General features: G+C 38.7%; 1 protein-coding gene across 1 annotated transcript in view; it reads right to left on the reverse strand.

Annotated features, from left to right (window-relative positions):
- WDR88 (WD repeat domain 88) overlaps nt 1–13,244 on the reverse strand; it is a 58,202-nt gene that overhangs the window by 19,282 nt on the left and 25,676 nt on the right. Inside the window, exons 5-6 of the mRNA XM_036748212.1 lie at nt 12,346–12,484; nt 5,708–5,837 (exon numbers count right to left, since the gene is read on the reverse strand). Coding sequence (XP_036604107.1) covers nt 5,708–5,837; nt 12,346–12,484 — 269 coding nt within the window. The remainder of the gene's footprint in view (nt 1–5,707; nt 5,838–12,345; nt 12,485–13,244) is intronic.

Below are 13,244 nucleotides of genomic sequence, written 5' to 3' on the forward strand. Positions count from 1 at the left end.
TGACAAGTCACTTAACCTCTTTCAGCCTCAGTTTCCTCATCTATAAAATACTGATAATAGTAGTACCCTCCTCATAAAGTTGTTTTGAGGGCAAAGTGACATAATAGATATGCAAAGTGCTTTTAAAACCTTAAAATGCTTTATAAATGATAGGTATCACTATTATTAATGTTAATACTATAATACAAATAAGTGGATTTGGAACTGATTGGATGGCCAAACCAGACTATGGTTTGTAGTCTTTATGACTACAAAAATATAGTCATTAAGAGATCTATATCCACTTGGAAGGAGGTCTCTAGTGGAGTACCCAAGAGATCTGTGCTTGCACTTGTGCTTTCTAACATTTTAATCAACTGTCTGAATAAAGACATAGATGACATGATTATCAAATTTTAAGATGACAAAAGAATGACAAAATTCATTTGGAAAAACAAAAGATGTAAGCTATTGAGGGAAATGGTGAAAAAGAAGTAAGGACAAAGGTGGAATAGCACTTTCAAGCCTCATACCATATTATAAAGCATCAGGCACCAAAGCTATCTGGTATGTGGCTCAGAAAGAGAAAGATATATCAGTGGAAGAGACTAGACAAGGGAGAATCAGAAACAATAGAATTGATAATTCAGTGTTTGATTGAGTGGAAAACATAAATTACCTAGGGAAAAACTTCCTATTTGATTTAAAAAAAAACTTCTGGGAAAACTGAAAAGTGGTCTGGCAGAAATTAGACTTAGGCCAACATCTTATACCATATTCCGTAATAAATGCCAAATCAGGGCTGTCCAAAATACGTCCCACGGGCCACATGAGGCCTGCCATGTGATTTTATGTGGCCCACCTGTGGGTTTTAATTTTCACAAGCGAAAAAATAAAATAATAATTTGCATGGAATGTGTATTAGATTTTTTTAATTCCATCACTAACAAATAATCTTGTTGATGTTAATTTTCTTTGGTGTTTTTAAGCAGTATCACAGACCGAACATATTGCATAGAATTTTCAATTGATCTGTGGGATGCGTTCCCTCTGTAAAATGCAGACTAGTCAGTATGCACCTACCTTTATACTGTTGTGTTGCCGCTTTGTTGTTTTGTGTTTGCTTTCGCGCTTCACACCTTCGCCTGTCATATTGATGATGCAGGTTCCCCCACTTTCTATTAGTGTACTGTATTTTTTATTCTGGGTGCGGCCCTCAGATAATTATTTTATTTTAATGCGGCCCTAAGATAACCTAAGGTAGGACAGCCCTGTTCTAAATGGATACTCAACCTTAATAATGTAGATCACGCTATAAAACAATCAAAAGAGAAACAGAGCATATGCGTCTCACAGCTACGTGTAGGAGATGTATTTTTAACCAAACAAGAGATAGAGGCAATTAAAAAGATAAAATAGATAACTTTGATTACTTGAAACTAAAAGGCTTCTCCACAGGCAACATTAGTGCATCTAGGAAAAAGGAAGTGAGCAGATGGGAAAAAGTCTTTGCATCAAATTTCTCTGATAAGGCCTTGGTATCCAAGATACACACACACACACACACACACACACACACACACACACACACACACACACACACACACCATTCCCCAATAGAGAAACAGTTCTCAGAAGACTTGCAAAGTATTTACCCACATGGAAAAAATGCTCCCAATCACTAAAAACAAGAGAAATACAAACCAAAACAACCCTGAGGTTTCACTTCACATAATGAAAATTGGCAAAAAGGGCAACAGTCAATGTGGAAGAGGCTGTAGAAAGATAGGCACACTGATACATTGTTGGTAAGGCTGTGAAGTGGTACAACCACTTTTAGAAAGCAATTTGGAATTATTCAAATAAAGTGATTAAAATGCCGATACTTTTTGAACCAGGAACTCCATTACTGAGCTGTTGATTAGAAACAAGTCCCCATAAACTCTAAAATATTTGTAGCAGTGCTTTTTGTGATAGCTAAGAATTGGGAACAAGGTAGACACCCATCAAATGGGCAATGGATAAACAAATTGTGGTACATGAATGTAATGGAATATTACTGTCCCGTAAGAAATAGCATGTGTGATATATACAGAGAAGCATGGAAAGATCTATATGAACTGATGGCTGAGTGAAGTAGGTCAAGAAAAGAAAATACCATATACAGGACTACATCGAGGTAAATGGGAAGAGCAATCAAAAAAATCAAAAGTCAATGTAACAAAATTATAAAGATCAAGCAGGACTCAAACGAAGAGACATGAGAAGATACCTCCAGCCTACCCCTTCATGGAGGTAGAAGGGCCATGGGTGTTTTTAGACTTTTTCAATTCATGGATCAGTTGTGCTGCCTTTTTTTTTCCTCTCCAAAATTTTTTTTTGTCCTATGGGATGATTCTCTGGAAGGGGAGGGAGAGGGACACATGGGAAAACTATGGTGATGTATGAAACAGAAAATATCAATTAAAAAGTTATTTTTTAAAAATTAAGATAACACATAAATGAAGAAACAGCTAATACATTGGATTATTAGATTAGATTTGATTAGCATCAAGATAAAAAAAAGATTCTAACAAGCTTGAACATTGGACAGAATCTAATAAGATGAAATTTAATACAGAAGAATGTTCAATCTTACTCTTAGGCTCAAAAAATGGTCTTCACAAGTATAAAACAGAGAAGTATTCCAAAACAGTAGATAATCTAAAAAATATCTGGGGGTTGTAGTAGATTGTCAACTCCATGTGAGTCAAGAGCATCAGTCATTGAATCGACAAGCATTTAATAAGCACTTACTACGAATCAAGCACTTCACTAAGCAATGGGGATACCAAAAAAGGCAATAACGGTGTCCCTGCCTCATGGAGCTCACATTCTAACAAGGCAGACATATGTACATAACTTTTTACATATAACGTATATACAGAGTAGGGAGGTAACCTCAGAGGTAAGAGACTAGCAGCAGAGAAGGGATGGGGGCCGGGCAAGGCCTCCTGTGGTTGGGATTTGAGCTGAGTATTAAAGGTAGCCAAGGAACCTTAAGAGGGAGAAGTGAGGGGCAAACACTCTAGATATGGGAGGGGGTGGGACTACCAATACAAAGTCACAGAATTTGGAGTTGGATTGCCATATGGGAAGAACTGCAAGTGGGACAGCGCAGAGGGATCTTAAGAGTATGTGGAGGGGAGTAAAGTGTTGTGAAGGGCTTTAAATGCCAAAAGAGAGCTTTAGATTTGATCATGGAGGTAATAGGGAACCACTGGAATTTACTGAGCAGCAAGATGACACAATCAGACCTGTGTTTAAGGAAAAGCTCTTTGGAGCTGAATGGTGAGCATGGATTGGAGCAGGGCTCTCCCTTGAGAGGAGGGAAGCAGAGAAGGCAATGAGGTTTATTACGTAGCAAGGACAAGAGGCAAAGAGGCCCTGTATTAGAGCTGTGGCTATGTGAGTGGGAAGAAAGGCTGTTAGATTTGGGGATTAAGAGGTCAATGATAACTTGCTGAGAGCCCTTTCAGTGGAATGATGAGGTTGGAAGCCAGAATAAAGAAAGTTGGAGTGAGAGGTGAGGAAATGGAAGCACCTATTGTAGACAGCTTTCTCCAGGAGTTTAGCTAAGAAGGAAAGGAGAGTACTGTATAGCAGAGGTGTGCTGGCTTCAATTTGTACCGGATTGTGAGAACCAATTGTTAAATCTTCAGTGTGAGTATTTACACCTTGAAAATTAGCAAATGCCACCTCAGGGCTTAATGTATTATTTTGTTAATTTCTAGACTTAAGAAAGCGGTGAAGAAAATGTTAACCACACAAATTAAACTTGAAAGTATATCATGAATATTTTTTTCTTTCTGGAGAGCCAGTTGTTAAATATTTATCAACATACCCCTGCATACAAGACAGTCTTAATCAGGGATGGTAGGATCAAATTAGAGGTTTTTTAAAGGATGAGGGAGACATGGCACATTCGTAGGCAGCCAGGAAGAGCCTATATATAGGGAGAAATTGAAAATAAGAGAGAGAATGGGGAAGTCTGATAGAAAAAAAGGCAAGGGTATAAGATAAAGGGTGCACGTAGAGAATTTGGCCTTGGCAAACTGAAGGACCATCTCTTCATCAGAGACAGAATGAAAGAAGAGAGATAGAGGAGAAAGACATTAGTGATAGCTGTGGGGTTGAAACACAAAGCCAAAGCAGACTATTTTCTGTTTTGTTTTGTTTTTTCTTTCTCAAGATTTCTCCCATTCATTATAGATCTTCCCTACAACATGACTAATGTGAAAATGTGTTTAGTGGGAATGTATGTGTAGAGCCCATATTGGATTGCATGCCGTCTTGGAGAGGGAGTAGGGGGAGAAAGTTTAAAACTTGTGGAGGTGAATGTTAAAAACTAAAAATAGATAATTTAATGAATTGAGGGAAAAAGAAAGACTTGATGAGCTTGGAAGGAAGGGAGAGGAGGAAACTCTCTTACAATGGCCTTGTTTTATAGTAATATGGAAGGCAAAAAACAAAACAAAACCTTATGGAAGTAGGACTACGTTGAGAGGCACAATGCCCAGGGATAAGGAAATAACAGTCCTGCTATACTCTGCCCTGGTCTAAAGTATTATATTCAGCTGTGGGAGCCACATTTTAAGAAGAACGTCCATAGGGTGGAGAGGATCCAACATAGGGTAATCAGTGAAGGGTTTCAAGTTCAAGCCATATGAAGATCAATTAAAGGAACTGGGGTTATTTAGCCTGAAGAAGAAAAGGCTTGGGGGGAAATGTGATAGCTAACTTCAAGTATCTGCAGGAATGTCAAGTGGAAGTGAGACAAGACTTGTTCTGAGCTGCACTCAGAACAACTTATGGAAGTATACGAAGAAGCAAATTTTTGCATAATTTAGGGAGATCCTTCCTGAAGATGAAAACTATCCTGAAGTAGAACGGGCTGCTTCAGGACTCAGTGGCTTCCTGCTCTCTAGAGGTCTTCAAGAAAAGACCACATGTTGCACATGGAAATTGTCCTAAGTGGGTCACAAGGGTCCCTTCCAGCTCTGAAATTCTGGGATTCTTGGATTGAACTACACCATCCTGACTGACATCAAATTGCATTCCTCAGTTAGCAGGAGTCTACCACAGAGACAGTTAGTTGCAAGTGCTCATATCTCTTCTTGCCACTCCTCCTGTGCTGGGGTTTATATATGATCTGGTCTAAAAGGGCTATCAGCACATGTGATACTGCTCCCTGGCTGGGATAATTCATTCATTTTCCCCTTGAATTGATATTTCAAATTCATCTGAGTTAACAGGCACAAATAATAGCAACTAGAGCTAGAAGAGACCTCAAGAGACCCACTTTTAATCCACAGAGCAGGAAACTGACATCCACAGAGAAGAAGTGGGCCTTCTACAGTAACTCTTCATTCCTGCTTATTGTGCTTTTGGTACAACTGGGACTGAGGATTGAGACTGGACCCTTAATGTCAATGGCATAGGCAACTCCCAGGTGAGGAAACTCCCTCCACCAGTGTAGATCGATACCTGCTGTGCAACTTAAAATCTTAGAGAAAGGCCTAGAGCACTGAGAGAGGTTACATTACACAGCTAAGATGTCAGAGGTGGAGCATGAACACAGGCTTTCTTGGCTCTGAGGTCCCTCTCTATCTCCTATGCCATCCTGACTATTGTTTCTTGTTGACTAACAAATGCTTGTTGACCGATTAATTGATGGATTATTTCTTACTCGTGAATTGTTAGAAGTGTGGCTTGAGCTGAGACATCCCAAATCTTCACGTTAAGATCAGACGATCCTGAAGCCACTCGAAGGTTGTCAGGATTAAAACAGCAACTGGTTACTGGTCTATCATGGTGACCTAAGACAAGAGAAAAAATTATCTTGCTGAAACACATTTCAAATTTATTTTAGGTTACTATTTTGTCACATACATTGCACGGAATCATTACGCTCATCTGAGTGGCCATCAATAATAACAGTGGGCATTTAGATAGTGCTTTAAGATTTGCAAAGCATTTACACAGGTATCTTATTTGATCCTCACAACAACCCTCTGAGGCAGGTGCTATTACATTAGCCTTACTTTACAGTAAGGAAAGCTAAGCTGAGAGAGGTTAAGTGGCTTGTTCAGGGTAAGACAACTAGTAAACTCATGCTTCTTACTTAGTTATTTAGTACATACTTAATACCCAGTAAGGGCAGGATTCAAACTCAAGTCTTTTCAACTCTAAGGTTAAATGCCATGCCACCCAAATGCCTAATGCTTCAAAAATATGTTCTTGGTCCTATTACATGAAGTGTCATGCCAGCTTTGCTAATCTGTACATACATACCTAGATGAAATGAGAGAACAGGTTGTTCAGGAAAACGTTGTTCAGAGCCAGAAAAAATATTTGCAAATAGGAAGTGTACCAAATAAGCCAATACAAGGTTGAACTCAGTAAACATTCATGTTGCAGAGAAAACCTCTTTTTTTTTTAAAAATAATTAGCCTTATCTAGTCTATGGTGTTCAGCCTCAGGAAAAAAAATATGCCCAAATGCAAACCTGAGTCATGCAAAATCTTTTAAAATTATACCTAAAAGGGAAATATTATTCATCAGTATAATTATGTTTAAAAACTGTTTTGTTATGTTTAAATGTGATAGAAGAAAAGGCCTTTAAGAATGGCTATGATAGAAGTAATTGAGGCTAGAATTTTTTATTCCTACTCCTAACTCCACCCATGATCATTGGATCATTAATTTAGAGCTGGAAGGGGCCTCAGAAACCAACTAGTCCAACCCCTTTAATTAACTGGTAAAGAAATTAAGGCCCAGGGACACAAAAGTAATGTCAGAAAAGAGAACTGAACCCAGGTGTTTTAACTTTAGAACCATGGCCCCCCAAACCTTTTAATTTCAAGAAAAGATGCAGAACAAGTTTTACTTGCATCTTGGAGACCAAGATAGCTTTAGTTAAGCAGTTAAGATTAAAGAAAAAGTACTAATTTCTGCCTAGTGCTTGTGGAATGTAAGCCCCTTAAGAGCAAATACTTCCCTTTTTGCCTTCAGGATCCCATATTTTTTTAAATGACAATATCGTTCTGGTGATGCCAAATGGATACCAATTCATGGCATACCACAATCTCCAAAGAATTAAAGTTGTGGGCCAATCAATGAGTCATAAAGAAATACATGGTGGGTACAGTATGTTACCAGTGAAGAATTCTGCATAAGTGTAGTGGAGGCAATACCACTGATGAAATCTATGACCAGGAAAGGAGGTAGGCTGTTCATATAGCAAGAATGAGAGATAAAAAGATACTCTGGTGATATCCATATTACATCAAGAGACTTAGAGAAAGGCCCTCTGAATTTTGGCAGAGGGTCTTTCTCTAAGTCTCTTGATGTAACATGGGCCCCTTGGGGAGGATTCATGGCACAACATGGATATGAGTAGCAGATGAGAAGGCATGGGATTGTAGCACCTTCTCTGGGCTACCTTGCCAACAGGGCATTCAGTTTTACAGGTTGGGTCCCCAGTGGGATGACAGCACTCACAGGTCCACAGGTGACTCTATGGGTCTGTTCTCCTAAAACTATAGCTCACAAGCCCTCAATAATACACTTACCTTTAATAGACAGACAACAGACATAATTAGCTCAAAGCAAAGGAATTTACTAGATTGCCGTAGTAAGAACAATGGTTACACAACATTCATTCCCATAAACCTGGGGCAGACTATCTGACAAGTAACCATAAAATCAATGGGAAGAGTAGGCACAAACTTAAGAGTACACTAAACTCATAGAGAACATCTGACCAAGGCAACTCAGCCTCCAGTATTTCAGGGCCTCAATGCCCATTTTTTTTCATGGCCTCCTCATGCTGCATGCCACCCAAGTGAAGCATCTCTGCTAGGTGGGTGAATCGACTAAGCTCCCTGGGCCAGCTCCTCTTTGCAACTCAACTACCAACTGACAAGACTAATTCTCCTCTGAATCAATGGTTGGCTATCTTCTCTGTTGCCAGAAGTAATAATCATTGAAACTTCTTCCTGCACCAATTCTCTCTCCTGGGCAAGTAGCTCCAAGGAAGAGGGAGGTTGAGAGAGAAATCCATTCACTTCTTGCTTCTCCCCAGTCTACAGGAGAGGGTCAACCCTCCACAAAGCTACTTTGCTGGGTCATCATTTATTTCACACACCCTAGATCTGGGTGAACCCCAAATTTCAGTGCTGGAACCCCTTTTCTCTCTAAATTCTCTCCTGATAACTTCATCATTTCCCATGGATTTAACAATCATCTCTATGCAGATGACACAGGTCTATCATGTCTAAATCTATACCTACATGTACAGATATACACATAGATATCCTGCCCCAATCTCTCCTCTGAGTTTCAGCACCATGGATTTTAAACTGAATGTCTCAAACATCTCAAACTCAGCATGTCCAAAACTGAAAACTCATTATCTTTCCCCACAAATCCTCCCCTCTTCCAAATGTTCCTGATTCTGTCAATGGCACCACCATCCTTTCAGTCTCCCAAGTTTGGAATCTCAGCATTATCCCTGATTCTTCACCTTCCCTCATCCTACATATTTAATCAATGTTAAATTTTGCCATGTCTACCAATATAACACCCCTTACATTTGACCCATTCTCTCCACTCATTCAAGCCCTCAACACCCCTCACCTGGATTATCACAACAGCCTCCTAATGATGCTCAGCCTCAAGTCTCTTACCACTCCAGTTGATCCTACTCTGTGCTGCCAAAGTAATATTCCTTAAACACAGATGTGGCCACAGCACTCTTTCACTTAGGTAACTCCAATGGGTTCTCAATTGCCTCTGGGATAAAATATAAACTTCTCTGTTAAGTCTTGAAAGCCCTTCACAACCTGATTCCAATCTATCTATCCAGCTTCACCAAACATTACTTCCACTCCTGCACTCTGTGACATTCAGCCAAACTGGCCTTCTGTTTGTTCCTCCTGTATCACACTGCCCTGATCTCACCTCATGCCCGGGATGCACTCACCTCACTTCTCTCTCCTACCTCACAGAATTCCTCTCTTCCTTCAATGTACAAGACTTCTATATGAAGTCTTCTCTGATTCCTCCCCTCCCCCAATTGAAGTGGCCTCCCTCTAGAACTATTTTTTTTAACTCATTCTCTTTGTATGTATTCTTATTTGTATTTGTTATCTTCCCCCATTATGATGTAAGCTCTTTGGCAACAGGGATCATTTCATTTTATTGTTATCTCCTGCATGTAGTATTTGCTGTTGTTCAGTCATGTCCCCTTCTCGACGACCCTTTGGCTCATACTGTCCATGAGGTTTTCTTGGCAAAGATACTGAAGTAGTTTGCTTTTCCCTTCTCCATTGGATTAAGGCAAACCGAGATTAAGTGACTTGCCCAGGGTTACACAGCTAGTAAGTGTCTGAAGCTAAATTTGAATTCAGGTCTTCCTGTCTCCAGACCCAGCTCTCTATTAACCAAGCCACCTAACTGCCCCCTAACATAGTGCCTATTAAGTGTACATAGTAGGCACTTAATAAATGCTTGTTGATTCTTATCTTAAATTGTCTAAATTGTAGTCTCAGTGTTTATAAACTTTCTTTTTAGGGCCACCAGGAATGTAGCCAATCTTCTGCCAGTCAATGGAAAGCTGCCCCTCTAATTCCATCAGTAACATGGGCAGACATAAGTATGTCTCTTTCTGTTACCTTCTATCTTCTGTGAGTTCATAAACTGGTCTGGGAAGTAAATCAATTGGTCAAGAACCAAAGTCTCTCCCCAAAAGTGTTTCTTTTTCATTTAACCAATATTTATTAAGACCTATTACATATTAACTTTGCTATCCTTTGGGAAAAATTCTAACTATAAGCTCTTTGTGCTAACTACATTTCCTCCAAGGACTTCTTATATTCCCTTTCAAGTCTAACTTCAATTCAATTAAGCAAACATTTCATAAGCACTCGGTATGTTTAAGGCACTAAATTAGTGCTAATGAGACAAAGCCAAAAAATAAAATACTCCAGGTTCTATCACTCTCTTTTTCTTTTCTTTTTATTGTCCATATGTGGTGTATGTCCTGTTGTATGTCCAAGATCTGTTATATTTCCCACCTATGTTTTCCTGTGTCGATTTTTAATTCAAACTCTTTTGAGTCATTATGGATCTCATTCAGGAGGTTCTGCTTCTCCCTGAAATCTATCAATCAATCCACCAATCAATAAGCATTTATTAATCACCTATTTGGCGAATAATACTATGTTAGTTGAGACACAAGAACAAACAATGAAACAGTACCTGCCCTCAAGGAGCTTACATTCAGCACACAATCTAATGAAAGAGCACCTGAAGGCTTCGTCATCTGTAGGAAATTCATTCTCCATTTGGACTCTGCTCTGGACATACTCCACAAAGCTGGCAAATACTTTTGATGAGCATACGTCTCCCTGTTTTATGTTTCATTTGCTATTAAGGAATAGTTGAACAAAGTTATGTGTATTACTGGGTCTATAAAAGAATTTTTTTGTGATCTTAACATGTGCATGGTAGGTATTTCTTTGAAGGAGATCTTTTTTAAAGAGTTTCATTATACCCTACTGAATAAAGTGTTTTTTTTATCACAATGGGATCTCGTTTTCTTTGCACTTTTCATCCAATTGTATAACTAAAGTTATGATCTAATGGAAAAAATCTTGACAGATCTATTCCATTGTTTTCTATTTGTTCTCCATTTGGTTTCATCCTTAAATGCTTTCCCCTGAAACCAGAACTGGAGAAATTGTGGGAAAACACGTTTTCAACATCAATATTCTTTCACTGACACTGTATGTCTATAAATTATGAAATATGACAATCTGTGAGTAATTAAAATTGGAGGTCACTCAAAAAGCAATGAAGAGATTCATGATGGATATAAATAGCATATTACCGGTAAAGAATAGCATACAAGAAAATCACTGCTAAAAGAAAACACTGGAAAATTATATAGCAATATAAATTAGTCATGTAGCCAGAATAAGGGCAGAACTGTAACTAGGGTGGGTAACTGGGATTTTTCTCTAAGGTACCAAATTTGAAGGGTACTGATATCACTTTGTACTTCGTTCTTTGTTTGTGCTACAATGAGATCCTTCCCTCACTTACCCCTACCTCTTCCACAGCAGCTACTCCAAGAATGTGCTCACATGGGTGTCCCTGGTTCGTGTTCATGTTCTCTCTCTCTCTCTCTCTCTCTCTCTCTCTCTCTCTCTCTCTCTCTCTCTCCCTTCTCTCTCTCTCTCTGTCTCTGTCTCTCCATCTGTCTCTCTCTCTCTGTACCCCCCTCCTTCCCACAAAGGGCAATGTCCAGACACTCCTCTCCAACTGAAAGTCCACTTGTCCTAGGTTAAAAAAAATTCCCAGGTAGTTTCCATGAGAGATAACATATGGATGTTGCACTAGTATCCTTGTAAATTCAAGAGATACAGAGAAAGGACCCCAAATGTTGGATGAATACTCAGGGGAGAATTTATTGTACAACCTGGCCAATGATAAACCTGGATGAAAGGGTATAAAGGAGTATGGATTCTTATCATGTCATCTGTTTCCTGTCATCAGGAAAGCCTGAGTTCATATCCAGCCCCAGACAGCTGTGTGACCTTGAGCAAAATCACTGAACCTCCGTTTGACTCAAGTTACCTCAACTATAAGATAAAGATAATAATAGCACCTACCTCTCAGGTTGTTGTGAGGATCAAGTGAGACAACTGTAAAACACTTAGCACTGTGGCCTGACACATAGAAGAAACTTAATAAATGCTATAATAATACAAGAAATACTACTATAATAACAATCATTATTATTAGTGAAGTACAGATGATCAACACAATGATGTTAGAAGCAGTGTGTTCTACCATTTCTATAAATTGTGGTGATTCCAAGATACGCAGAATTTCTTACTTATTCATTATATTCTGGGAAAGATGAAAAAATAACAAAATCATCTTATGTTTATGACATCAGTTGACTCAAACAAGCAAGGTCAAAATTAAGGCTGAGCTTTCAATGCTCTACGAAGCCAGGAGACCTCTTCCATGATAGAGATTAAATGCTGACACTTATTTCAGTTTGAATGAACAAATGAATGGATGAAAAGGGCCAATTATATAATGGGCAAATAAATCTCAATTTTGTCTCTCCTTGCTTTTCTTGATAAATATCCCAGACTTCAAAGGAAGTCAAGTCTCTTTTACTTCTTGTGAATGTTTCATCATACAAAGCAATCAAAACTCATTAACAAACAAATAAGAAGATATAATGCAAATATATGACAAATACAATAACAAATAATGGAATAACCCTCTTGCATAAAGTAGTCTTACCTTTGACACGTGTGATAATTTTCCCATTTTTTGCATCAATGACACAGATTGCATTTTGTACATCCAAACCACAGACCACGTATCTACCATCATAAGAAATTTTACATGAAAGTATAATGCATTCATGGTTGAAAGACCACTAGAAAAGAACAGATAATGAATATTCAGATTCAATCAGCTTTTTGTCAGACTATCTTACATCAAAAGAAATCAAAGAAGTAATAATACAGATACTCTTTGTTTTTCCCTACGGTTTTGGATTACAGTAATCATCATGGCACCTGAACCGAGCAGGAACCAAAAATGTTGATCCATTTGTGTTAGAAAGTATTATCTTATGTTCATACTCGAATAGCCTACTTTTTTTTTAAAGTTCTTTGTTACAGGCTAAAACTGAGACTCCTAACCAGAGTCACTTTGATCTAGAACGCAATGGCAATTGTCACTCATCTTTGCTATTAAATCACCTGTTTCTGTCAATGGCTCCACCACCTCCCAATCATATATAATCCTGAGTCATCTTTCATATTTCCCTCAAGCTCACCCCATCACATCCAGAGAGTTACTACATGCTGCCTATTCTTCCATCAAAGCTTCCTTCATATGTATTCTATCTTCACTCTCACAACCAGCCATCACTATGGTCAGGACACCCACCAACGCGAGTCAGAATCCTTGTTTGATTTCTTCCTATCTAGTGTGCCAAACTCCAGACTCTTCCTTCTTTAATCCATTCTACACATGACTGCCAAACTCATCTTCCTTGAACATTATTATTAAACTCTACCTGACTTTTAAGACCCTCCACAATATAATCCCACTTGTGCCATCAGACTTGATTTCCCACTAATCTTCAACAAATGTTTCACTTCGGCTAGGTCAGTCTCCTCATCGTCCAA

Source organism: Trichosurus vulpecula, chromosome 3, assembly GCF_011100635.1.
Source record: "Trichosurus vulpecula isolate mTriVul1 chromosome 3, mTriVul1.pri, whole genome shotgun sequence".
Taxonomy (NCBI): Eukaryota; Metazoa; Chordata; class Mammalia; order Diprotodontia; family Phalangeridae; genus Trichosurus; species Trichosurus vulpecula.